Raw genomic sequence first — 26,530 nt, 5'->3', positions numbered from 1 at the left:
TGTTGCCTTTAAGGACTTTTGAATTTGCCTACGGGTGGGCTTGAAAATGGTAGAGTATGGTAATCGGATCTGTGGTATTTCCTTGCCAAGAAAGATCTACATGTCAATGTTGGAGTGATGCAAGAAATGGCTTTGGGTTCCCAGGAAGTTCCCTTAGGGCGGTCATATCGGGTTGAGTTACTTTCGAAATGATAGCCTGTGTGACTCGGTTGAGTTAGAGGCAATTGGTTCTGATTACTCAATTATGTGTTAATGAGTTCCGAAGAATTTATTATGGTTATGACCCCAGTCAGAGTTGATGTTTTCTACATATATAGAAGCTATATTTTGTGTAGTGGTGTTCTCCTGGATTGAGTTAAATGAAAAATTCTCCGTTGATGAGGTGTTCAATTTGTTTATGGTTCAGAGTTGACTATGAGACTTTCGTAGTGTTGCGAGTTAGCATGTTAGAGGCGATGCGCCATGTGGAGTTGAAAAGTTGCATGCACAAGGGTACGGTTTAGTTTTGGAGGAAAGGATATGAGTTCTTGATGTCTCGGACAATTTCGGGTGTTTAAGGTCTTACTGGCACTATGTGTTTCCACCGGGGGAGAGTTCGCCTGTTAGCAGGTACAATATGTTTTGACTTATGAGTATTTTTCCGTAAGGTGATGGAGTATGAGTTACGTGTCAGCCATTTGAGTGGCGGACTTGGAAAATTGGATAAGAAGATTCTGGTAATCGTGAGGTTCAGAGACTGGATGTTCTCATTGGCAGATTATTCCTTGATTGCGAGTTATTAAGAAATATTGAGGATTGGATGATTGATAGTAGGTGTTATGGAAAGGTTGCCATGGGCTTTTGGAAGGTCAATTACATGTTGGGGATGATCGGAAATTGGTCTGGGAGTTGCTTTTGAGCTTAGTGAGAATGTGTATTCTGTATTGGATCTGATTTGTTTGTTCTTGCGCGGTTGTTACCACATGTATATCATCGGGCGGAATGGATGTTATTCGCGCCTTGGTTTATGTTATATGTTTCTCTCTTATACTATAAAGGGTTGTGAGGGTTGCATGATTTGTGATTCAGTTTAGGCCTCATGGCACTATGGGCGAGGTGGCCTTCGTGATGTTGATTTGCTTATTACACCATAGTTGTGCTTGTCCTTCTCAGTATTGTTTGTTTCTAATAATTTTTCCCACAGTTATATTTTTGTGCACTCGGTTGCGCTTGATATTGACGCACATGTGATCAGTGAGCCTGAGTATTATGGCTCGATGGGTACCCTATGTAGATTGATATGATGGGATCGGGTTGCACACTGTAATAGTACAGTGATGAAATGTGACTCCTTATTCCCAATTCGTGTATTTTTCTTTCACCTTGTTGAAAATGGTTCATAGTAAAATGCTAAAATTTCCCTGCCTGCTTAACTTGCTTAGTAGTCTTCATATTTGGTTTTCTTACTTTTATCTGTTATGTCTGAATTAATACTTGTTGGTGTACATAATCGGGTTGCGTGGGGCTCCATATGATTGTTGTTGATACTTGTCGATGGGGATGCTTGTATTGGCTGAGATGAGGTTTCTAGACCTGATATTTGCACCATTGCATCGGGATAAAGAAGGCTTGGAGGAATAACATTATATTTTGTTGAGGATTTGGACAGTGGCCCTGGTCGAGCGAGTGAGTTTCTTGGCTTATTGATCAGATGAGTGGTTAAGTGGCTATGCATGTTTCTTTCATCATCGGTAGGGTATGAAGGTTTTGAACTAAGTTCTAATTGATATGAGGTTTGCTACCGGCACCTGGTTTGTTTTTTAGCAGTAATTGTAATCAACAATTCCTAGTGTGAGTGTCGAAGTGATGGAGTATATCATGTGATTACATCTTGGGTTATGGTTAAGAATGGATACGGCTTGTTCAGACTTATACAGTGTGTAGATGTGAGATTTGGGTCTTGTAATGAATTCTGAATGATAGAGATTGGGCTCTAAGGTTTAAGGACCAAGGTTGAAATAAGGATATCCAATTAAGTGGTGTTAGCGAGCTTATATGGAACAGGGTGATGCGGGATCACCCCAGGGTTTGTGCTTAGTAAAGTTACACCGTGATTTGATAGCTTTGGAATAACTATTAACACGTTCGAGGACGAACATATGTTTAAGTGGTGGAGGATGTAACGATACGACTGGTTGTTTTAGGAATCTGCACTTCGCTCGGTATTTTGAGGGCTTAAGTATCTCCGTAAGATGTTATATGACTTGCGTAAATCGTCGGTATTGGTTTTCAAGCTATCTGGAATCGATTTGGAAGAATGGACTTCAAGATTTAAGCTCTAAGTTGGAAGAGATGCCCAAGTTTTACTTTTAGCATTTGACCTTGGAATGGATTTTTGTCGATTCAGTTAGCTCCGTTGGGTGATTTGGACTTAGGAGCACGTCTAGATTGTATTTTGGAGGTCCGCAATTGAATTAGTCTTGAAATGGCAAAAGTTGGATTTTCGAGAAGTTTGATCGGGAGTGGACTTTTTGATATCGGGATCGAATTCCGATTCCGGAAGTTGGAGTAGGTCTGTAATGACAAACCTAACTTGAGTGCAAAATTCGAGGTCAATTAGACGTGATTTTATAGGTTTCGGCATCGGTTGTAGAAATTGAAGTTCTAAAGTTTATTGATTTTTAATTGAGGTGTGATTCATCATTTCGAGGTTGTTATACGTGATTTGAAGCTTCGAGTAGGTTCGTTTCTTCATTTGGAACTTTTCTACAAAATTTGACGCCTTTTTAAGTTGATTTGATATGGTTCGGACACTCGGTTGCGTTTCTAGAAGTTCTTGAAGTTTAGTTTAATCTTCATGCGTTTTGGCTCCAATTCGTGGTTTTAGAAGTTATTTTGATGATTTGAGCGCGCAAGCAAGTTCATGTTGTGTTTTTGAACCTGGATGCATGATTGGTTTGGAGCCTTGAGGGCTTGGGTGAGTTTTGGATTGGTTTCGGAATGATTCCTCATAATGTTTGATTGCTGGTGCTGATATAATCGCATATGCGATGTTTTTGTCGCAATTACGAAGCAACCATCGCATTTGTGAAGCCTAGGCTGCTGGGCAAAATTCGCATTTGCGATAAGCCCTGCCGTATTTGCGAAAGTTGGTATTCGCGGTTGTGAAGATAGATCATACCAAAAGAAAGAAGGGATGGCCTTAACATACCTGGAGTAGGGAAAAATCCGTATGATATTCTTGGAAACGATTGCACAGTACTTCCTTAGAATCGCAAAATCTCACGTTATAGCTCCGACTATTGTAAATCACGTATGCAATTTCTCTAAAACGTGATGTTGTATCTTCACAACATTATTTGTGTAGCTCACGTTGAAAGAATGTTAAAAGAATGTAACTCACCTTTGAAAGGATGTAACTCACGTTGAAAGAAGCCTTAAAGAATGTTAAAGGCCTTATATTTGTATAATGCATGTTCTTGCTATATCTATATATTAAAGTGACACCTTGCCAAGCCTTTTATGAGTCACCTAATGGGTTTTGTTGCCAAATTCAAGGGCTGCCACGTTTTTGTGGTGGAAGCCTTATCCCAATTCACCATTAATTAATTACTAATCTCATGATTACTTTGATAATCTCCCACTGCCCAATAATTAATTAATTACCTACTTAATTAAAAATTATCTCAAATTACTTAAAATAGTACTCACTTTTAATACACTTTGTACACCTTTCTTTCTATTATGGTCATGTGGTATCTTGTATGGCACTAGTCCATAAATGCGAGGTACCCCAAAATGTCAAATTTTGACGAAATTCATTTTCTTTGATTCGCTCACCCTCTCACTTGCATGAATTTACTTATCACTTATTTGAAATAGTACAATACTTATAATCTCACAATAATCTCATTCCCAAACTTACGTCGATTAACTTACGATGAAACCTTATCGTACAAAAATTTGGGATGTAACATCTCATTTCCGAGCTTTCATCAATTTACTTATGCCATATTTTTATGTACGAAAACATGGGGTGTAACATCATTCCCCCCTTTGGAACATTCTTCCTCGAATGTTGACTGATGCACTTATTATTCTCATAACCCATAGCTCTTACGAACACTTTAGTACTCTTCTAGCCATATAGGCAACTATTCTTTGAATAAATCTAAAGTTTTGGGTATTTCCCCCTTTAGTCATCTTTCTCATACCACGATTTGTGGTCGGACCCCTTCCAATCTCGTAACTGTTGCTATCTTTTGTCATGCAGCCCGTACGACCTTTTTCCTTGTATGTACGCCTATGCGACTCTTCTCTCCTTTTTTCTCCAGCTTTTAGCCAATATCTAGGTCTCACGTTGTAAACATATACAGAGCTTGATATGTTGTCTCTCTGGGCATCTATGGGTATACTGAAGTTCTTCGCTCGGTACTTTGTTGAACTTATGAATATTGCTATATATTATTTCATAGGCCCAGTTATCCATTCATATGACTTTACTGCATCTAAGTAGGTCATACTACACCATAATTCTTACCTCGATTTCTCGTTATTAAGGTCTGCTACCAAATTCCAGGTTACTTTCATTGCTTATCCAATATGTATAAATCTATGTCCTTTAATGCTTCCACATTACTGTTCATCTTAATAATGACGACCTAATCTCATCTCATACTTTATAACTTTTATCCATCCATTGTTGATTCACCTTGCATGGGTATTTTAATCCTGTCCAATTTATAAGATCCCTTTCTTTTCTTCATCAGATCATTACTCAATCGAAGGCCCAAACGTCTTCTTTTATCTATCACAATTACACCCTCATTTTATTACCAGGTCAGCATTTCATCTCTTCTAAATGCTATTAATCTTAGACTCCTTTGAGTTCATTCATGCTATAGTGAGCTTTGTATAACTTAGAGAAACCATCTGCTCTTCTTGTTTTCATGGGCTTAATCCTGAGGACTTATCCATTTTCGTTACCTTCTCATTCGCCCGTTCTTATCCTTACTCCTGTCTTCTAGAACCTTGTCGCTGCACCATACAATAGCTTGCGACCTACACATATCTATTTATATTACTTGCAACCTTTCAACTTGCTTGCATCATAGATTTCCTTATGTCATTTTGGAACATCAAGCGAGACATCACATAATCTCTAACTCTTCTTTACGCTCTTAGTCAGGCTTTTTGATACCTAGACCATAGGCTGGAAGATATGCTACTGACGATGCCGCTATTATTTCTAGATACTGAATCCCTGCGCTTCTAGCCCTTTATCTGAAGTATGGACTATTCACGATCTTCTGCCTTTGAGTACCTCGTACGTTGTTCACATTTACATTACTTACCTTAAAATCTCGCATCGTACTTTCTATCTCTTTCATGACCTCCCTTCCACCATGGTGTAATTCACGTCCATAACTTGAAGCTCTATTATAATACTTACACCTCTAGTGTATACACAATCTGGTGGGAGCTTCATACTAACTTCTTATGAGGCTGGTACTCTTCAGTTGGCTTCATCGTTGAGCCGTTATAAAATATGGCTATTGTACTATCTCTCTTATACCTCTGCTATTTAAGAGTGATCCAGAGGTCTATAATTCTCTTGGTCCACTCCTGGTTTACTTAGTCGATGTGACTCTTTAGTTTCCTCTACTTTCTGATCAGCCTTTAAGTGGGCTTAAGCTATCTTCTGATCTGCGGCTCCTGGTATTAGTTATTACTTTAGCCTTTCATGGCCGCTGAGGGATATTCATGATACAATCCTCTAACAATTCAATCCTTCGTCTATGACCTGGGATAAATTCTTTCTTTTAACGTATACCAGAATCTTCTACAGATGTATATGCTGCAGGTATAAAACTCCAAACTCTTAAATGCGTTCATAACGTCACCAACTCGGGATCATTGATCGAATAATTCTTTTTGTTCCTTCTTAGATTTCTTTAACATAAGCTATTACTTTTCCTTGTCTTTCTGCCCCCTGGTTGCATCCATACTTAGCTTATCTTAGTGCCCACATATGCCAGAGTATTCGTGCAACTCATATGATCTCGAATATTACTTTTAATTTTACTTCTCGTTCATTAGCCACGATAGGTGTGACTTTCCTTTGGAGTGCTTACAATGTTGTTGTGAGACTGTTGTTATAAGACCATTTCCTCTTTAGGTCACTGAGTTTAGGTTGAAGCCTTCTTCCTTATTTTCCTTAGCTTAGTCTTTCATTGTAGTACTTCAGGAGGATCCTCTTACTCTTGTAAATATGCGAGCTTATTACATCTTATACCCAATGGAATTTTTGACATTCTTCTTCGCCTCTAATTATCTGTAGTTACTTACCTCCACGCCCTTGGCTTGTAGGGTTGCTTCTGAACTAATATTTAGACTATCTTCGCAGTGACATTCTCTTTTATTTCCGTAATACTCATATGGTAACTTTTACTATCCCAACTCCTATCCGAATATTTCTCAAGGTCATGATGTCATATTCGTGGGACTGAATTTCCCATGTTGGGGTTCATTCTGTTTATCTTGCACAATCTATTGATTTGTCTGTATATTTTTGTCTAGCCACAACTAGGCCCTTCCTGAATCAACTTACTAACTACTCGTTGGTCCATTCTAATATCAATATTCCGCGTAATATTTCTTGGGTTATTTCCTTTGTCTTAAATTACATGTCGCACTGGCTCCTTATATATCAATAACAACTCAGGAAGGGACCCTTACTTCCTCTCCTTGACGTCGTGTTTGCATAATGTTCTGGAATTGCAGCATACATGTAGACTTTGAATAAGTGCAATCTCATTTTTATCGCATTCTTCCTTTACCATTCCATAATTACTAGAATCACCTAATTCTTACTTAACGCCACACCATACCATATCCCCCCTTTAGGGGAGTACTAAGAGTTGGAGCTACGACGTCCTACCTATAGATGTTTTACCTCTTCATCTTCAGCGTCCTTTCATACCATCGATGACCCTTACTCGCCTTGTGGTGATCCTTTTGTACCAAGGATAATGAAATTCCTTACTCACAAGGGTGACACATAGTGTAACTGGCACACATAGTTCTTTAAGTTGAACTTTGCTTACATTGCTTGCTTTAGGGAAGCATCTTCCTAAATGACCATTCTCTGAATTCCTCATGAATCTTCTCTGGATCCTGATGTTTTGTCCTTTTCTAAAACTACACCTGTTAGCCCCCATAGGGCATAACTGAGATGGGTATGGCCAATCGTACATACCTCTGTTACTGTTGAATACAACTCAGAAAGCTTATATTCCTCTGCCTGAATTATAAATACTGTAAACCTTCATTAACTGGGCGCCCCGTAATCTTCTTCATCTTGCTTTTTTTGATTGTTCAAACTTGTATTTATCTTCTGAATCTCTCATTATCTTTCACCATTAAGATGGATAGGTATTCTTGCCTCAAGACTCCTTATCAAGGGGCTTACACCTTTCAGTACACACATGATCCACTGAAGACCTCACATTTACTTATCATAAGCATGATGCAAAGTCGAGTTCCTTTGACTCAACTCTTCCATAGCCATATCTTTTACCAACCGTCTTTCTGGATGTAGGTATCATCTTATTATGAATAAAATAGGAGTTAAGAACTTGAATTCTTACAACTGAGCTCTACCACACGATCTAGAGTAAGAAGAAAGAGTGACAGTCCTAAATGCCCTGTAGCCTCCTGCTTATAAGTGTGGTGCACCACACACCCATAAAACAGACTCTACTAGACACGGCTTGTAGACTCCCTAGGACAGAACTGCTCTGATACCACTTTTGTCACATCCAAACCTGTGGGCCGCAACGGGCACCCGGTACCTTACTTAACCGAGTACCAACATAACGTATCTTTCATATTATTCTATCATAGGTATATGAACCGGAGTAAAGCATGAGGTAATACACATTTATACATATGAAGTACGAGCCTATAAGGCCGGCATAATTCTTTATATATCAAAATATAGGCCGACAAGGCCATACAAGTATCCATATACATGACATTTGTCTACAAGCCTCTAAGAATACATAATATCATAAAGGTCGGGACAGGGTCCTGCCATACCAATCAATACATTTACTAATCATACTGACCAAAGAAGCAACTCCGGAGCAAATAGAGTGCACCAACACCTTTCGCTGAGCTGACATCCTACTTGGAGGACTCTCGACCTGTCTATCAGGACATGCGGGCATGAAACGCAGCGTCCCCAAGCAAAAGAGACATCAATATGAATAATGTACCGAGTATGTAAGGCACCTAAATAATTACATAAAAGACATGGGAGAAACATAGAGTAAATGACTCAACCTGTAAGTCTGGATAACTCTATAAATCATGAAATACTTATAATGTCATGCATATGTGTATAAATGTCATGTCGTGCATAGGTACATGTGTTCATAATATCATCCAGCCTCTGAGGGTATCCCATCATATCATCTCGGCCACTGTGGGAAAAATCGTCAATGCATACCAGCTGATCAGGTGGTGGTGCATATATAACGCCATAACCTTTTCCCATATCCCATATACATATATATACATATATACGCGTATATAACACCGTCTGAGTCATGGGTCAATGTACATGTATAAATGCATAAGAAATACGTTAATAAGATTTTCTCGGAATGCCATAAAACTCAATATGTCTTTCGGATAAACTTTATCAAATATGTATTTTGGTGAGACCCATGATCAAATGATAGAATAATAAGGCTTATGGGAGGATAAGAACATACATATCTCTCGAATTTCTACGAGTAGAGTAATTTATGGAAGGTGTGCATTTGCTCGTTTCGTTCATGTCATATAGATCATGCCAAAAGAAAGAAGGGATGGTCTTAACATACCTGGAGTAGGGAAAATCCGTATTATATTCTTGGAAAAGGTTGCACAGTACTTCCTTAGAATCGCAAATCTCACGTTATAGCTCCGACTATTGTAAATCATGTATGAAATTTCTCTGAAACGTGATGTTGTATCTTCACAATATTATTTGTGAAGCTCACGTTGAAAGAATGTTAAAAGAATGTAACTCACCTTTGAAAGTATGTAACTCACGTTGAAAGAAGCCTTACAGAATGTTAAAGGCCTTATATTTGTATAATGCATGTTCTTGCCATATCTATATATTAAAGTGACACATTGCCAAGCCTTTTATGAGTCACCTAATGGGTTTTGTTGCCAAATTCAAGGGCTACCATGTTTTTGTGGTGCAAGCCTTATCACAATTCGCTATTAATTAATTACTAATCTCATGATTACTTTGATAATCTCCCACTACCCAATAATTAACCAATTGCTTATATAATTAAGAATTATCTCAAATTACTTAAAATAGTACTCACTTTTAATACACTTTGTACACCTTTCTTTCTATTATGGTCATGTGGTATCTTGTATGGCACTAGTCCATAAATGCGAGGTATTATAGCTTAGACCGTATTTTACCCCAAAATGTCAAATTTTGACGAAATTCATTTTCTTTGATTCACTCACCCTCTCACTTCCATGAATTTACTTATCACTTGTTTGAAATAGTACAATACTTATAATCTCACAAAATCTCATTCCCGAACTTACGTCGATTAATTTACGACGAAACCTTATCGTACGAAATGCGGGATGTAACATCTTGTCATGACCTCGGTTTGCCCTTCGTGAACCATCATGACGGCACCTAGTCTCTAAGACTAGGTAAGCCTAATAATGCGGAAAATAAACCAATTTGCGGAAGAAATAATTTAAAACCGAAGTAGCGAAATAAAACAGTAATTTAAAGTGCCGCTTGGCAGACAAAATATCAACTTTCGAAAGGAAAATACATTTCCCAAAACCCGGAATCTCATGATCACAAGCCTTTGAAAGTTTACATGTCTAACTCCAGAATATCTAACAAAGACACAAAGTACGGAAGGGCTATTACAAAAAGGAGAGTAGAAAGGGACTCTTCGATCTGCGGACGCGGTAGATATACGTCGGAGTCTCTACAAACGCCTCGTCTCAAGCGTGATAAGTCTGGGTGGAGGTACCTGGATTTGCACATGAAAAACATGCACAGAAAGGGCATGATTACACCACAGAGGTACTCAATAAGTGACAAGCCTAACATCGGTAGGGTAGTGACGAGGAAGGTCAGGCCCTTACTGAGATTAAATAAAATATACGGTGTGACAGTATAAGATAAAGCAGTACAGTTGAAAGATAATAATAATAATTAATATAAGATAATAAAGATAATTAAAACTGAAACAGAGGCAAAAACAATCACAAGGAATGCTACTCTTCACAAAGATAATAACCGCGAATCTCTCAGTATCCCGAGGATCTCTTAGTACCCTCAATATGTGTCAGGGATCTTTTGATATCCCGAGGATCTCTTGGTACCCTCAATATATGCTAGGGATCTCTTGGTATCCACAATATATGCTAGGGATCTCTTGATATGGTACCCCGAGGATCTCTTGGTATCATCAATATACGTGCTAGGGATCTCTCGATATCCCGTACCTCAGCTCAAATCATAAATACGTACAAGGGATCTCCCGGGATGTCGTCCCGTAATCCAAAAGTAAAAACACACAGCAACAACACAAGGAATACTCAATTAATCTCAATTTCATACCAAGTAAAACAGGAAATTCTAACCTAACATGCTTCACATAATACAGTTAAGGCAGTTTAAGCAATAAAACAATTAAGTCAATTAAACATGCTTCTCTAAGCTAACAGCAGGCTAAAATTTCAAGTAGAGTAAGCAGGAAAGGAAAACACAATTAAAGCTACTTTAGTGAAAACGGGTTTTTCAACAATTAGCAAAGTACGCACTCGTCACCTCACGTACAAGGGTATTCAATTACCACAATACCAAATCCTAAGGGGAATGTCCCCCATACAAGGTTAGGTAAGCCACTTACCTCAAACCAGCTCAAATCAATCTGAAACCATGCTCTTGCCACGAGTACTCGACTCCAAATGGCCCAAATCTATTCAATTTAGTTGCATAATGTAAATAACACTTCAAGTAACTGATTCTACAAAGAAATTCTAAGCTAATACGGGAAACTAGGTAAAATGACCAAAATTCCCCTCTGGCCCACATCTCGGAATCGGGTAAAATTTACATTTTCAGGATCCTCACACTCCCTCGAGTTCAGTCATACCAAAAGTACCAAAATCCAAGGTCATATTCCCAATCAAAAGTCGAATTCTAGGTCAACTTTCTTCCAAGTTTTCCCCAAATTTTCAACTCCAATCCGAAATTAAATAATAAAACTAACAATATATTGATGGAATATAACTAGAAAGGGTTAAAAGAATTGTTACCCAATGATTTCCTCTTCCACTTCCTCCCAAAATCGCCCTCTCCCGAGCTCCAATTTGATTTTTCCAAGTTTTGAAACTAAACCCTTGAAATCCCTATTTTTTGACCAGTGAAACCGCATCTGCGGTCCTGGGACCACACCTGCGGTCCCACTTCTGCGGAGCCAAGGTCACATCTTCGATTTTTCATTAAAGGAGGACTTTTCGCACCTACGACTACCTTACCGCAAACGCGGAGCCGCTTCTGCGGTGCCTTGAGCGCATCTGCGGTCAACTCCCTTTTTGCCTTAAACCGCTTCTGCGGCCTCGCACCTGCGGTCCCTAAGTCGAAAGTGCGGTTATGATAGCAGACTTAAAGCTTCAGCTACAAATTTCAACTCCAAACCTTTCCGTCAAACATCCGAAATCATCCCGAGGCCCCCGTGACTTCAACCAAAAGTACGAACAAGTCATATACCAGTATCCAAACTTATACCAATCCTTAGAACACCTAAAACAACATCGAAACGACGAATCAACCACGGATTCAAGCCTAAGAACTCAAAAACTCTAAATTTATGCTTTCAATCAAAAATTCTGTCAAACCTCGTCCGAATGACCTAAAATTTTGCACACACCTCACATTCAACACTACCGAGCTACTCCAACTTCCGGAATTCCATTCTGACCCTCGGATCAAAATCTCACTAACGTACCGGAAACTTCAAAATTCGACTTTTAGCATTGCAAGCCTAAATTATCTACGGGCCTCCAATACACAATCCGAACACGCCCCTAAGCCCAAAATCACCCAACCGAGCTAACGGAACCATCAGAATTCCATTCTGAGGCCGTCTTCACACTGTTCCGACTAAGGTAAAAGTTCCAAAACTTAAGCTCTCATTTAGGGACTAAGTGTCCCAAAACTTTCCGAAACTCAAAACCGAACATCCCGGCAAATCAAAATAGCAGAAATAAACACGGGGAAAGTAATTAATAGGGGATCGGGGCATAAATTCTTACATCCTCCCATACTTAAATATTCATTCTTCCTCGAACGAGCATAGAGACATACCTGAAGTAGTGAAAAGATGAGGATAATGGCTACGCACATCCTGCTCGGTCTCCCAAATCACCTCCTCGATCGGCTGACCCCGCCACTGAACCTTTACTGACGCAATATTCTTTGACCTCAGCTTTTTAATATGTCTGTCTAATATTGCCATTGGCTCCTCAACATAGGATAGATCCTTGTCCAAATGGACTGAACTGAAATCCAACACGTGCGATGGATCACCGTGATACCTCCAGAGCATCGAAACATGAAATACCGGATGAAATCCTGCCAAGCTGGGAGGTAGGTCAAGCTCACAAGCAACCTCCCCAACACGCCTCAATATCTCAAAAGGGCCAATAAACCTCGGACTCAACTTTCCTTTATTCTCATAACTCCCTTCATAGGTAATACCCGAAGCAGAACCCGCTTTCCAACCATATAGGAAACATCACGAACCTTCCGGTCCGCGTAACTCTTCTGTCTGGATTGGGCTGTACGGAGTCTATCCTGAATCACCTTAACCTTATCCAAAGAATCCTGAACCAAGTCTGTGCCCAATAATCTGGCCTCACCCGGCTCAAACCAACCCACCAGGGATCTACACCACCTACCATATAAAGCCTCATACGGTGTCATCTGAATGATGGACTGATAGTTGTTGTTGTAGACGAAGTCCGCCAATGGCAAGAACTAATCCCAAGACCCTCGAAACTCAATCACACACGCATAGAGCATATCCTTAAGAATATGAATAGTGCACTCGGACTATCCGTCCGTCTAAGGGTAAAATGTTGTACTCAACTCCACCCGAGTACCCAACTCATGTTGAACGGCCCTCCAGAACCGTGATGTGAACTGAGTACCTCTATCTGAAATGATGGAAACTGGAATACCATGTAGACAAACAATCTCCCGGATTTAAATCTCTGCAAGACGCTCCGAAGAATAGGTAGTACACACAAGAATGAAGTGCGTCAACTTGGTCAGTCGATCCACAATTACCCAAATAGCATCGAACTTTCTCAAAGTTCATGGGAGCCCAACTACAAAGTCCATAGTGATCCGCTCCCACTTCCACTCCGGAATCTTTATCTGCTGAAGCAATCCTCCCGGTCTTTGGTGCTCATATTGCACTTGCTGACAATTGGGGCACAGGGCAACAAATCCAACTATATCTTTCTTCATCCGCCTCCACCAATAGTGCTGCCTCAAATACTGATACATCTTTGCGGCACCCGGATGAATGGAATACCGCGAACTATGGGCCTCTTCTAGCAACTCCCTAAGCCTATCAACATTGGGTGCACAAATCCGACCTTGCATCCTCAATACCCCGTCATCACAAATGTTCACATCTCTAGCATCACCATGCTGAACCTTGTCCTTGAGGACAAACAAATAAGGGTCATCATACTGACGCTCCCTGATACGATCAAATAAGGAAGACCAAGAAACCACGTAAGCTAGAACCCGATTGGGCTCCGAAAGATCCAATCTCACAAACTGGCTGGCTAAGGCCTAAACATCAATCGCCATAGGCCTCTTCAATGCTGGTAAATAAGCCAAACTCCCCAAACTCTCAGCTCAGAAACTCAAGGCATCGGCCACCACATTGGCCTTGCCTGGGTGATACAAAATAGTGATATCATAGTCCTTCAGCAACTCTAACCACCTCCTCTGGCGCAAGTTTAGATCTTTTTGCTTGAACAGGTGTTGCAAGCTCCTGTGATCCGTATAAATCTCACAAGGAACCCCGTATAAATAATGGTGCCAAATTTTTAGGGCGTGAACAATGGCATCTAACTCAAGGTCGTAGACCGGATAATTCTTCTCGTGGACCTTCAATTGTCTGGACGTGTAGGCAATCACCCTACCGTCCTGCATCAAAACCGCTCCAAGGCCAATCCTTGAGGCATCACAATAGACAGTGTAAAACCCCAAACCTGTAGGCAATATCAAAATTGGGGTTGTAGTCAAAGCTGTCTTGAGCCTCTGAAAGCTCGCCTCACACTCTTTCGCCACTGGAACGAAGCACCCTTCTGGGTCAATCTGGTCATAGGGGCTGCAATCTAGAAAACCCCTCCACAAAACGACGGTAATAACCCGCCAAGCCAAGAAAACTACAGATCTCTGTAGTTGAGAATGGTCTGGTCCAACTCTGCACTGCCTCTATTTTCTTTGGATCCACCTGAATACCCTCGCTCGACACCACGTGGCCTAAGAATGCCACAAAATCCAACAAAAGCTCACATTTTGAGAACTTAGCATATAACTTCTTTTCTCTCAAGGTCTGAAGCATTGTCCTCAGGTACTGCTCATGATCTTCCCGACTCCGGTAATACACCAGAATATCATCAATAAAGACAATGACGAATGAGTCAAGATATGGATGGAACACATTGTGCATCAAATGCATAAAGGTTGTTAGGGCATTGGTCAGCCCAAATGACATAACAAGGAACTCGTAATGACCATACCGAGTCCTGAAAGTAGTCTTCAAGATATCTGGCTCCCGAATCTTCAACTGATGGTAACCTGAGCGCAAGTCAATCTTAGAAAACACTCGTGCACCCTGAAGATGGTTAAACAGATCATCAATACAAGGTAAAGGATAACGGTTCTTCACTATAACTTTGTTCAACTGGCAATAATCAATACATACGCATATAACCATCCTTTTTCTTCACAAACAAGATAGGAGCACCCCAAGGTGATACACTGGGCCGAATAAAACCCTTATCAAGCAATTCTTGTAACTGATGCTTCAACTCAGAAGGAGTCATACGATACGGAGGAATAGAAATGGGCTGAGTGCCTGGCAACAGATCAATGCCAAAATCAATATCTCTATCAGGTGGCATGCCCGAAAGATCAGCTGGAAACATATCAGGAAAATCCCGTACTACTAGGACTGAATCAATTGAAGGGGTATCAATACTGACATCTCTCACATAAGCTAGATACGCGTCACACCCCTTCTCAACCATTTGCTAAGCCTTAAGGAAAGAAATAACTCTACTAGGAGTGTGATCTAAAGTACCCCTCCACTCAACAATCGGTACACCTGGCATAGCTAGCGTCACGGTTTTGGCGTGACAATCAAGAATAGCATAATGGGGTGACAACCAGTCCATGCCCAAGATTATATCAAAATCTACCATGCTGAGCAATAATAAATTGGCTCTGGTCTCAAAACCACTAAGAGCAACCAAACATGACCGATAAATGCGGTCCACAATAAGAGAATCTCCCATAGGAGTAGAAACATAAACAGGGGAACTCAAAGAATCCCGAGGTACCCCCAAATGCAGAGCAAAATAAGAAGACACATAAGAGTAAGTGGAGCCTGGATCGAATAGAACCGATGCATCTCTTTGACAAACCAATATAATACCTGTGATGACAAAATCGGAGGCAACAACCTCGGTACAGGCAGGAAAGGCATAGTATCGAGCCTGGCCTCCCCCTCTAGAGTAACCTCTACCTTCCTGACCTCTACCTCTAGCTGGCTGAGCATGTGGGGTAGCAACTGGAGTTGTGACCATAGCCTGAGAACTTTGCGGGGTGCGTTGTGGCTGAGAAGTTTGTGGAGGCTCACTCATCCCAAGTCTAGGGCAACCCCTCACCATATGGCATGTGTCTCCACACTCAAAAAAAAATCTCTGGGAGGACGTGGCGACTGTGACTGGCTCGGGCCAGGTCTGCTGGACTGACCTCTGAAAGCACCCCGTGCAGGAGGCACGCTAGATACCGGAGGTGCATAATAAGGCTCCTAAGGCCTAAGAGGAGTTGGAATACCACTGGCTTCTAGAAGATCTGAATGAACAGGGCGACTCATATAACCCCTACCATGACGACCTGCAGCTTGGGCACGGGCACCAAAATAATGGCCCGACTCTCGAGACCTCTTGGCCTCCCTCTCATCTCTCTCCCTGGCATGCATACCCTCAATCCTCCTAGCAATGCTCACCACCTACTGATAAGAAATATCCATCTCCAGCTCACGAGCCATGCTAGACCTGATGCTGGGAATAAGCCCCTCAATAAACCGGTGAACCCTCTCGCAAACAGTAGAAACCAAGGCTGGTGCATGTCTAGCCAAACTAGTGTAACGGACATCATACTCTGAGACAGTCATAGCATCCTGGTGCATATGCTCAAACTCTGCGCACCATGCATCCCTGAGGCTCTAAGGAACATACTCTCTCAGGAACAGATCTGAAAACTGAGTCCAAGTCAGTAAAGCAGCCTCATCCGGACTGTCTAACTCATAGGTGCGCCATCACTCATAGGCGGCTCCTCGAAGCTGTAAGGTAGTGAAGAAAACCCCCTCGGCCCTGATACAGAGAATGCGGTAACACTCATCTAGAAATCCCAAAGCATCATCTGATGCTAGACTACTGAATACAAGAAGTTTGTACTTCTTGAACCTCTCAAGCCTCAACTACTCATCCTCGGAAACCGCTGCCCTGTCCTCGGACTAATCTCGGACTACAGGCGGTACAAGAATAATCTCGGGAACCTGCTCAACATGCACTCGCTGCTCAGGAGTGCGGGTAGCGGGAGTCTGTGCTCCTCCCCCGGCCTGAGATGTAGCTGCAGCAAGGGTAAGCAACCCTGCCTGAGCCAAAGTGGTGTACATGCTCATGAACTGTGCCAGAGTCTCCTGAAGTGCTGGAGTAGTAGTAGCAGTAGGCGTATCAGGTGCCTGGACTCTGGATGGGACTATTGGCGACACCTCGGTGGCAGCTTGCACAAGTTCTCTAGTTGCACCACGTGCGCATCCTCGGCCTCTACCCCAGCCCCGGCCTATGACGGTTGCAGTAGGGGCGCGGGTGCCTAATCATCTCGGGTAGCGCGCGTCCTCACCATTTGTGAGAGAATAGAAGACAAAAGTTTAGAATTGTGACATCAAATCTCGCATAACAAGGAAATCAAATGAAGTGGAATTTTTCTAACAGTTACATAGCCTCTCGCAGATAAGTACAGACGTCTCTGTACCGATCCACGAGACTCTAATAAATCAGTTTGTGATTCATGACTCCAATGAACCTAGAGCTCTGATACCAACTTTTCACGACCCTGGTTTGCCCTCCGTGAACCATCATGATGACACCTAGTCTCTACGACTAGGTAAGCCTAACAATGCGGAAAAAAAACAATTTGCGAAAGAAATAATTTAAAACCGAACTAGCGAAATAAAATAGTAATTTAAAGTGTCGCTTGGCATACACAATATCAACTCTCGAAAGCTAAATACATTTCCCAAAATCCGAAATCTCATGATCACAAGCCTTTGAAAGTTTACAAACTTTTAACTCTAGAATATCTAACAAAGACACAAAGTACGGAAGGGCTAATACAAAAGGGAGAGTAGAAAGGGACTCTTCGGTCTGCGGACGCGGCAGATATACCTCGGAGTCTCTATGAATGCCTCGTCTCAAGCGTGATAAGTCTGGGTGGAGGTACCTGGATCTGCACATGAAAAACATGCACAGAAAGGGCATGAGTACACCATAACGGTACTCAATAAATGTCAAGCCTAACCTCGGTCGGGTAGTGACGAGGAAGGTTATAGCCCTACTGAGATTAAATAAAAATATACGGTGTGAAAGTATAAGATAAAGGAGTATAGTTGAAAGATAACGTAAGAATTAATACAGGATAATAAAGATAACTACAACTGAAACAGAGGCAAAAACAATCACAAGGAATGCTACTTTTCACAAAGATAATAACCGGGGATCTCTCAGTATCCGAGGATCTCTTATTACCCTCAATATGTGCAAGGGATCTCTTGGTATCCTCAATATATGCTAGGAATCTCTTGGTATCCCGAGGATCTCTTGGTATCCTCAATATATGCTAGGGATCTCCTTGTATCCTGAGGATCTCTTGGTATCCTCAATATACATGCTAGGGATCTCTCGGTATCTCGCACCTCAGCTCAAATCATAAATACGTATAGGGAATCTCCCGGGATACCGTCCCGTAGTCCCAAAGTAAAAACACACAGCAACAACACAAGGAATACTCAATTAAGCTCAATTTCGTACCAAGTAAAACAGGTAATTCTAACCTAACATGCTTCACATAATACAATTAAGGCAATTTAAGCAATAAAACAATTAAATCAATTAAACATGATTCTCTAAGCTAACAGCAGGCTAAAATTTCAAGTAAAGTAAGCAGGAAAGGAAAACACAATTAAAGCTACTTTAGTGAAAATAGGTTTTTCAACAATTAGTACAAGTACACACTCGTCACCTCACGTACAAGGCGATTCAATTGCCACAATACCAAATCCTAAGGGGAATGTCCCCCACACAAGATTAGGCAAGCCACTTACCTCGAACCAGCTCAAATCAATCTGAAACCACGCTCTTGCCACGAGTACTCGACTCCAAATGACCCAAATCTATTCAATTCAGTTTCATAATATAAATAACACTTCAAGTAACTGATTCTACAAAGAAATTCTAAGTTAATACGCGAAATTAGGTAAAATGACCAAAACGTCCCTCGGGCCCATGTCTCGGAATCGGGTAAAATTTACATCTTCAGAATCCTCACACTTCCACGAGTTCAGTCACACCAAAAGTACCATAATTCAAGGTCAGATTCCCAATCAAAAGTCAAATTCTAGGTCTAAGAACTTTCTTCCAACTTTTTTCCAAATTTTCATCTCCAATCCGAAATTAAATAATAAAACTAACAATAGATTGATGGAATATAACTAGAAAGGGTTAAAAGAATTGTTACCCAATGATTTCCTCTTCAACTTCCTCCCAAAATCGCCCTGTCTCGAGCTTCAATTTGATTTTTCCAAGTTTTGAAACTAAACCCTCGATATCCCTATTTTCTGACCAGTGAAACCGCCTCTGCAGTCCCGCTTCTGCGGATCCAAGGTCACATGTGCGATTTTTCATTAAAGGAGGACTTTTCGCACCTGCGACTACCTTACCGCAAATGCCGAGCTGCTTCTGCGATGCCCTGATCGCATCTGCGGTCAACTCCCTTTTTGCCTTAAACCGCTTCTGCAATTGCTTGACCACTTCTGCAGCCTCGCACCTGCGGTCCCCAAGCCGCAGGTGCAGTTATGACAGCAGACTTAAAGCTTCAACTGCAACTTTCAACTCCAAACCTTTCTGTCAAACATCCGAAATCATCCCGAGGCCCCCGGGACCTCAACCAAAAGCACGAACAATTCATATACCACTATCCAAACATATACCAATCCTTAGAACACCTAAAACAACATCGAAACGATGAATCAACCACGGATTCAAGCCTAAGAACTCCAAAACTCTAAATTTACGCTTTCGATCAAAAATTCTAACAAACCTCATCCGAATGACCTTAAATTTTGCACACACGTCACATTCAACACTACGGAGCTACTCCAACTTCCGGAATTCCATTCCGACCCTCGCGTCAAAATCTCACTAACGAACCGGAAACTTCGAAATTCAACTTTTGGCATTTCAAGCCTAAATTAGCTACAGACCTCCAATACACAATCCGAACACGCCTCTAAGCCTGAAATCACCCAACAGAGCTAACGGAACTATCGGAATTCCATTCTGAGGCCGTCTTCACACTGTTCCGACTACGGTCAAAGTTCCAAAACTTAAGCTCTCATTTAGGGACTAAGTGTCCCAAAACTCTCCGAAACTCAAAACCGAACATCCCGGCAAATCAAAATAGCAGAAATAAATACGGGGAAAGCAGTTAATAGGGGATCAGGGCATAAATTCTTAAAACGACCGGCCAGGTCGTTACACATCTCACTTTCGAGGTTTCATCAATTTACTTATGGCATATTTTTACGTACGAAAACATGAGGTATAACATTATAGAGATTATGGATTTCTTAAAAATACAAGAAAATAATTCAAACCACAAATAACAAGGTTAACTAGCACACAATCACATACAAGACAAATAGAGAAGAAAAATCAATACATGAATTTAACGAGGTTTGGCTAAGCCTAATTCTCGGGGCAGAAGTTTTTCACTATGAATGAGAAGAAATGTGCAATATCATCTATAGAATCCCCAACTAAAACCCCTATATATAGATCCCAAATAGTCCCAAACCTGTAAGAGAAAGGTTTCCCAATCCGAAAAGGATAATAAGATTTTCTTTTCCAAATCTATTAGAACAATGGATTTTTCCAAACCTATTGAGATTATAGGTTTCTTAAAAATACAAAGAAACAATTCAAGCCACAAATAACAGCTACAAAAACCTAGAAATAAGAATGTAACGACCAACATTAGTCGGTCTATATAAATATTTGCTATATACAAATAATAAGTATTTTTCCGACCTACCAATGTTGGTTGGTATCTTCGTTTAAAATTAAATAATAATATTATCATACCGACTAACTTAAGTCAGTTAATATAAGACATTAAATAAACATATCGACCGATATTGATCGGTATATTTATTTTTGTGTCAGAGACTAGTTTATGATCGTTTTTAATGACCGATTATATTGGTTGGTCGTATCCGATCGATTTCGGTCGATATGCTCTGCCGACTATTTATTTTCCGACCGCACTTAGTTGATCACGATTCGGTTGCTTTTTACCGATTACCGACCGAATAATGGCGATTTGGTTGGACGGAATTTACCCGTTTTTAGTAGTATAATTCCTTCCTTTATGTCTTTTTAGAACCCCGCCCAAATAATGTGTAATGTACAATTTTCATAATATTATACCCTCAATTTTTATATATACTTTAGTCAAAGATGCTAATCAAATACTTGAATAATAAATGACAAAGACTTAATATTTTTTATTTTCTTTTTTCTAGTCAAAGATGTCTTTTTTACTTCTGAAATCACATGCAAATCAAATAATTAATTAGTATGCTCGCATATTTCCATCGTGCTTGTCATCTATTGGAAGGGGAAGTCCAAGATGCTCCATTTTTAAATTCCCCAAGTCTAGTCAACTATTTTCTAAAGACGACTTAACTATTTCCTGCCAGAAAGACCTCTTATTAAAGAAAACTCAATCACTCTTAATTATTTCAAGAAACTGAAAACTTCTTCTTTTCAAGTAGAAAATTAGTGCTAAAAGTTATGGCTTTGAGTTCCAACTTCTTTCTTGGCTTCATCATTGCTGCCTGTTTTATACAATTTGTGTATTGCCATGGCAGCTATGATAGATCAGCTCTCTTTGTATTTGGTGATTCCCTCTTTGATCCTGGGAATAATAATTATATTAATACAACTACTCAATTCCAAGCTAATTGGTGGCCTTATGGTGAATCATTCTTCAAGCCTCCTACTGGCAGATTTTGTGATGGTCGTATCATTCCTGATTTCATTGGTAACATTAACTTTTCACCCCTTTAATATATATTGAAGCTATTAATTTTGTCTGTATCCCGCCTTTTGTCCATTAAAAATAAGTAGTCTGGTGCACAAAGTATTCTGTGTTTACACAAAGTTTGGAGAGGGTTCGTACTTCAAGGTGTGATATAAACGGTCTACCCTAATGCAAGCATTAGTGGTTACTTACACAACTTAAACCCGTAATGTTTAGGTTACACGAAGACAACTTTACCGTTGCTCCAAGGCTTCCCTTCTTATTTCTGGAAAAAAAAAAAAGGATGAAGAAAAAGGATAAGTGTCAGTTTCTCCGTTTTCCTCATGTATCTGAACATATTAGAATAGATTTGATTTTAGGGGCGCGTAGTACTAGATACCAGTTGACGGAATCAAAAGGGTTTAATTAAAAAAATTTCGTCGAAAATTTATACTGCGTATATTTATAGAAAATCTTTCTATGTATATATGATTCAATTCTTATCATTTATAAATAAGAATATTTCTATTTTGGAATAGCAAGTTAATTCATTGTGTTGTTTTTAGCCGAATATGCAGAGTTGCCACTCATTCCATCCTATTTTGGTATTGGCAAAGATGGATTTATCCATGGAGTGAATTTCGCATCAGGAGGAGCTGGCTGCTTAGAAGAAACTTTTCGTGGCTTTGTAAGTGATGTTTATTATTCCCATTTGATTCCTAGTTCCTACTTGGACCAAAAATATATATTTTTAGTCGCTCCTAAAAATAATAGTTGATAAAATATATACTTTTTATATATACATGTATTATATATAAAAAAAACATATTTTATACAACTTTAGCTAGCCAATGCGATTAGTTTCGGCAGATCGGTCATTTTTGTATTTTGCACAATTGATAACAGTAGAAACGGACTAGGGCAATCTAATGTAAAAATAGCACGGTATAGCTAGTTTTCGGACTGGTCATTCAAAAATAGCCAGCATTTACCAAGTCAATGAAAAATAGCTACTATTTTGCTGCAACAGACCGGTCCAGCATAATATACTGGAGCTCGGTGCACCTGTGTATGAACTCCAGCATGTTATGCTGGACCGGTATACTTTGTTGGCTCCAATATAATATATTGGAGAGTGGAGCACCGGTGCTCCAAACTCCAGTATATTATGCTGGACCGGTATACTTGCTGGAACTCCAGTATATTATGTTGGAGTTCTAGTGTACTTATGCTGGAGCTCCATCATATTATGCTGGAGTTCCAACATACTTATCCTGGAACTCCAATATAATATGTTGGAGTTCAAGTATACTTATACTGGAACTCCAGCATAATATACTGGCGTATTTTCCATGTTTTGAACAGTGTTTTTGCTCAGATTTATCTTTACATGAAAAGTAGCTAAATTTCGATTACTTTTGAAATTGGATTATTTTTTAAGGACCACTTGTAAATCTGGCTATTTTTGAATTTCACCCCAATCTAATGGGTTAGATCATTGGGCCTGTCATGAGCTAGGCCCGTCTGGGGACTTCTGAAGCCCAACAAGAATATCTCTCAAAGTTCTAAGTCATTGTTCTCCCCTTAATTCTAATTTGTAAGGCTTAATACAATTAATTTTTCTGGTGCGGCATAAAAGTGATAATACCCATAATTAATAGGAAACAACTTGTTAATCCTTTTTAATTTTATAAAAATGTACATAAATAAATTTATATTTTGTTGTGTGTCTGTTAGCACTTTTATATTCCTCTTCAATCACTTCAATTTTTTGTTTATACGTGCAATTTAAGTACCCCATTAAAAGCAATCAATACTAAGGATTTCTTTTGAGCCAAATGTCCAAAGTCACTCTTAATTATCTCAAAGAAATTTATATTGCCACCATATTTTATGTGGAAGTTCTACATAAAATATAGATTTGGTAATCCAATGAAATTTACTAACCAAAATGAGGTGTCAAAATTTCTGAAAAAAATATTGTGCAACAATGCCTAAAATTTTGTGCCTGAAAAACTTTGTATTTAACACTTCCGCGTCATTAAGATAAATAAAAAATAAATAAAAGCTTTTTCTTACATCAAGGAATTTGTATTCTCTTTACCATAATATTTATATTCTACGTGAATGCGGAATATTTTATGCATGGGACTGCCCTTTAAATTACTTGTATATTCTGTATTTACCTAGAAAGAGATATCACTAATAAACATTTTTCTTATAAACATTTTTCTTTTGGTTTAAATTACAGGTTATAGACCTTAAAACACAATTGAAATACTTCAAAAAAGTGGCTAAAGATTTGAAGAAGAAGTTTGGAGCAAAAAAGTCCAAACAACTCCTCTCCAATGCTGTATACATATTTAGCGCTGGAAATAATGATTACTTTGAATTTCCTGTGACATATTCTAAGGAAGAATATGTAAAGATGGTAGTGGGCAATTTGACATCTGTTCTTAAGGTACTAATTAGATTATATATTCAATCCATTTCAAATTAGATGAACTATTTTTCTTTTTAGTCTGTTCCAAAATAAATGACACATTTTTAAATTTGGAAATAATTTAATTTTAAACTCTTCATTTTTGTCCATTTTACCCTTAATGAGAAACTTTTATAACCACACAAATGTCATGGCCCTATAAAGCTTTTACCCATTAAGCTTTTAGACCACAAATTTCAAAAGTCTTCTTCTTTTTTCTTAAATTCCGTGTCGAGTAAAATTACCTCATCTGAATTGAAACAGCTGGAGTATTACTTTTGATTTAGAGCCCGTTTGGACACAAGAATTTTTTTCACTTTTTTTCGAATTTTTTTTACTTTTTCCCAAAATCAGTATTTGGCCATAAAATTTCTAATTTTCATTTGAAGATGAATTTTGGAATTTTTCGAATATTTGAAAAACTCCAAAAAAATATTTTTCAAATTTTTCACTCACAAAACTTCAAAAACAATCTAAAATTATATTCATGTCCAAACATAACTCTAATTTTCAAATACCATTTTCACTTCTTTTTGAAATTTTACAACTCTTATGTCCAAACGCCTAGTCATCTAAATTTTACAAAATGTAGCAAAAAGTAACTAATTATACTTTTGCATAAAATTTCTTTTAATTTTTGTCCATTTAATGCAACAGGGAATATACAAGAAAGGAGGGAGAAAATTTGCCATTCTTAGTTTGGCTCCTTTGGGTTGTACACCAGGTTCTAGGGCTCTTAATTTCCAACAAGGAAATAAAAGTGGTAATTGCCTAGAAGAATTGACAAACCTTGCAAAAATACATAATTCAGCTTTGCCTAAAATGCTAAAGCAACTAGAGGAAAAATTACCTGGATTTAAGTATTCTTTGTTTGATTTCTTCAAAGTTGCAATTGAAAGAGTTGACAACCCTTCAAAATATGGTAAGTTCCTATATGCCTGGTATTTTAATTCATCAACATTTCATTCTTATACCTTGTTATATATATATAAAAAAATAACAGTAAAGTTATCTTCGTGTAACCTATAGGTCACAAGTTCGAATCGTAAAAATATTCACTAATGCTTCTATTAGGGTAGATCTACACCACACCCCTTGGGGTGCGACCCTTCCTGGACCCTACGTTAACGCATGATATTTTCTGTACGTGGCTATTCTTTTTTTACAAAATAAATTATATGCTTGCGATTAGGAAAAAAATATACACGTACGTGAAGGCGTTGTATACATAAAATAATTATTAAAATTAAAATATTAAATTTTTAATAACTTGAACTTTTAGATAAGATGATTCATATAATTCAATATTACTCCTGACGTTTCAATACATTTCGCTTATCGAGAATCAAACTGAGTGATATTTCTTTATGTTGTAAGATTTTGTAACATGTATATATATATATACATTTGTGTAGGTTTTAAAACATCTAAAAGTGCTTGCTGTGGGACGGGTCCATTCAGAGGAATTTATAGTTGTGGAGGGAAGAGACGAGTAAAAGACTACAAGTTGTGCAAAAATGTGAAGGAGTATATGTTTTTTGACTCTGGTCATCTTACAGAAGTGGCATACAAACAAGTTGCTCAATTACTATGGAATGGAACTAAGGATGTTGTTAAGCCTTACAACTTAAAGTCATTTTTCGATCTTTCAACATAGCTTATAATTGGTGACATTATTATTAAATAAACTACTTCTGTTGATAAGGTTTAACACATATGACAATTTCAAATTTCATGAGTACTCATTCTCGAGAGAATTTGTCATTTTGATGTATTTGGAGTTGGACATTAATTGTTTGGATGCTTATAATTAATAAATTCCCTTTGCTTTGACGAGTTTATCTCTTCTTCTTTTTTTCCTTCATTTGATCCCATTCCTCCCTTGTCTCTCATTTTGCTATTGACATAGGAGAGGGAGAAAATAAAAAATAGTCAGATTTATTAGTGGTTATTCAAAAATAGCCACAGTTTTAAAAGTAATCGAAATTTAGCCGTTTTTTATGTAGAGATAAATTTGAACAAATACACTGTTTAAAATACAGAAAAAAACTCCAGTATATTATATTTGAACTTTCCGCGTGTTGGAGTTCCAGCATAATATGCTGGAAGTTTATACACAGGTGCACTGATCTCTGATATATTATGCTCGAATTTTTTGTGTTGTAGTAGAAGTGCTATTTTTCAATGACTTTGCAAACGCTGGCTATTTTTCAATGACCGATCCAAAAACTGGCCAGCCCATGCTATTTTCGAAAAATTTTTTTTTTTATAATTGTGATGTTCGGGTCAGCTTGCGCGTACCTCAATTAATTTTACAAGATATTTGCTACCTCTTACTAACA

At 38.9% G+C, this 26,530-nt stretch overlaps 1 protein-coding gene across 1 annotated transcript; it reads left to right on the top strand.

The window, feature by feature from the left end:
• Positions 1-21,289: 21,289 nt before the first annotated feature.
• Positions 21,290-26,029, top strand: LOC107766907 (GDSL lipase-like). The gene is made up of 5 exons (XM_016585802.2): positions 21,290-21,727; positions 22,273-22,394; positions 23,958-24,167; positions 24,846-25,110; positions 25,604-26,029. Exons 1-5 carry the CDS (start codon positions 21,478-21,480, stop codon positions 25,843-25,845), a joined length of 1,089 nt encoding a protein of 362 aa, XP_016441288.1. The 5' UTR covers positions 21,290-21,477; the 3' UTR covers positions 25,846-26,029.
• The last annotated feature ends 501 nt before the right edge of the window (positions 26,030-26,530 follow it).

Source organism: Nicotiana tabacum, chromosome 6, assembly GCF_000715075.1.
Source record: "Nicotiana tabacum cultivar K326 chromosome 6, ASM71507v2, whole genome shotgun sequence".
Classification (NCBI taxonomy): Eukaryota; Viridiplantae; Streptophyta; class Magnoliopsida; order Solanales; family Solanaceae; genus Nicotiana; species Nicotiana tabacum.
This window is presented reverse-complemented; position numbering and strand designations above follow the sequence as displayed.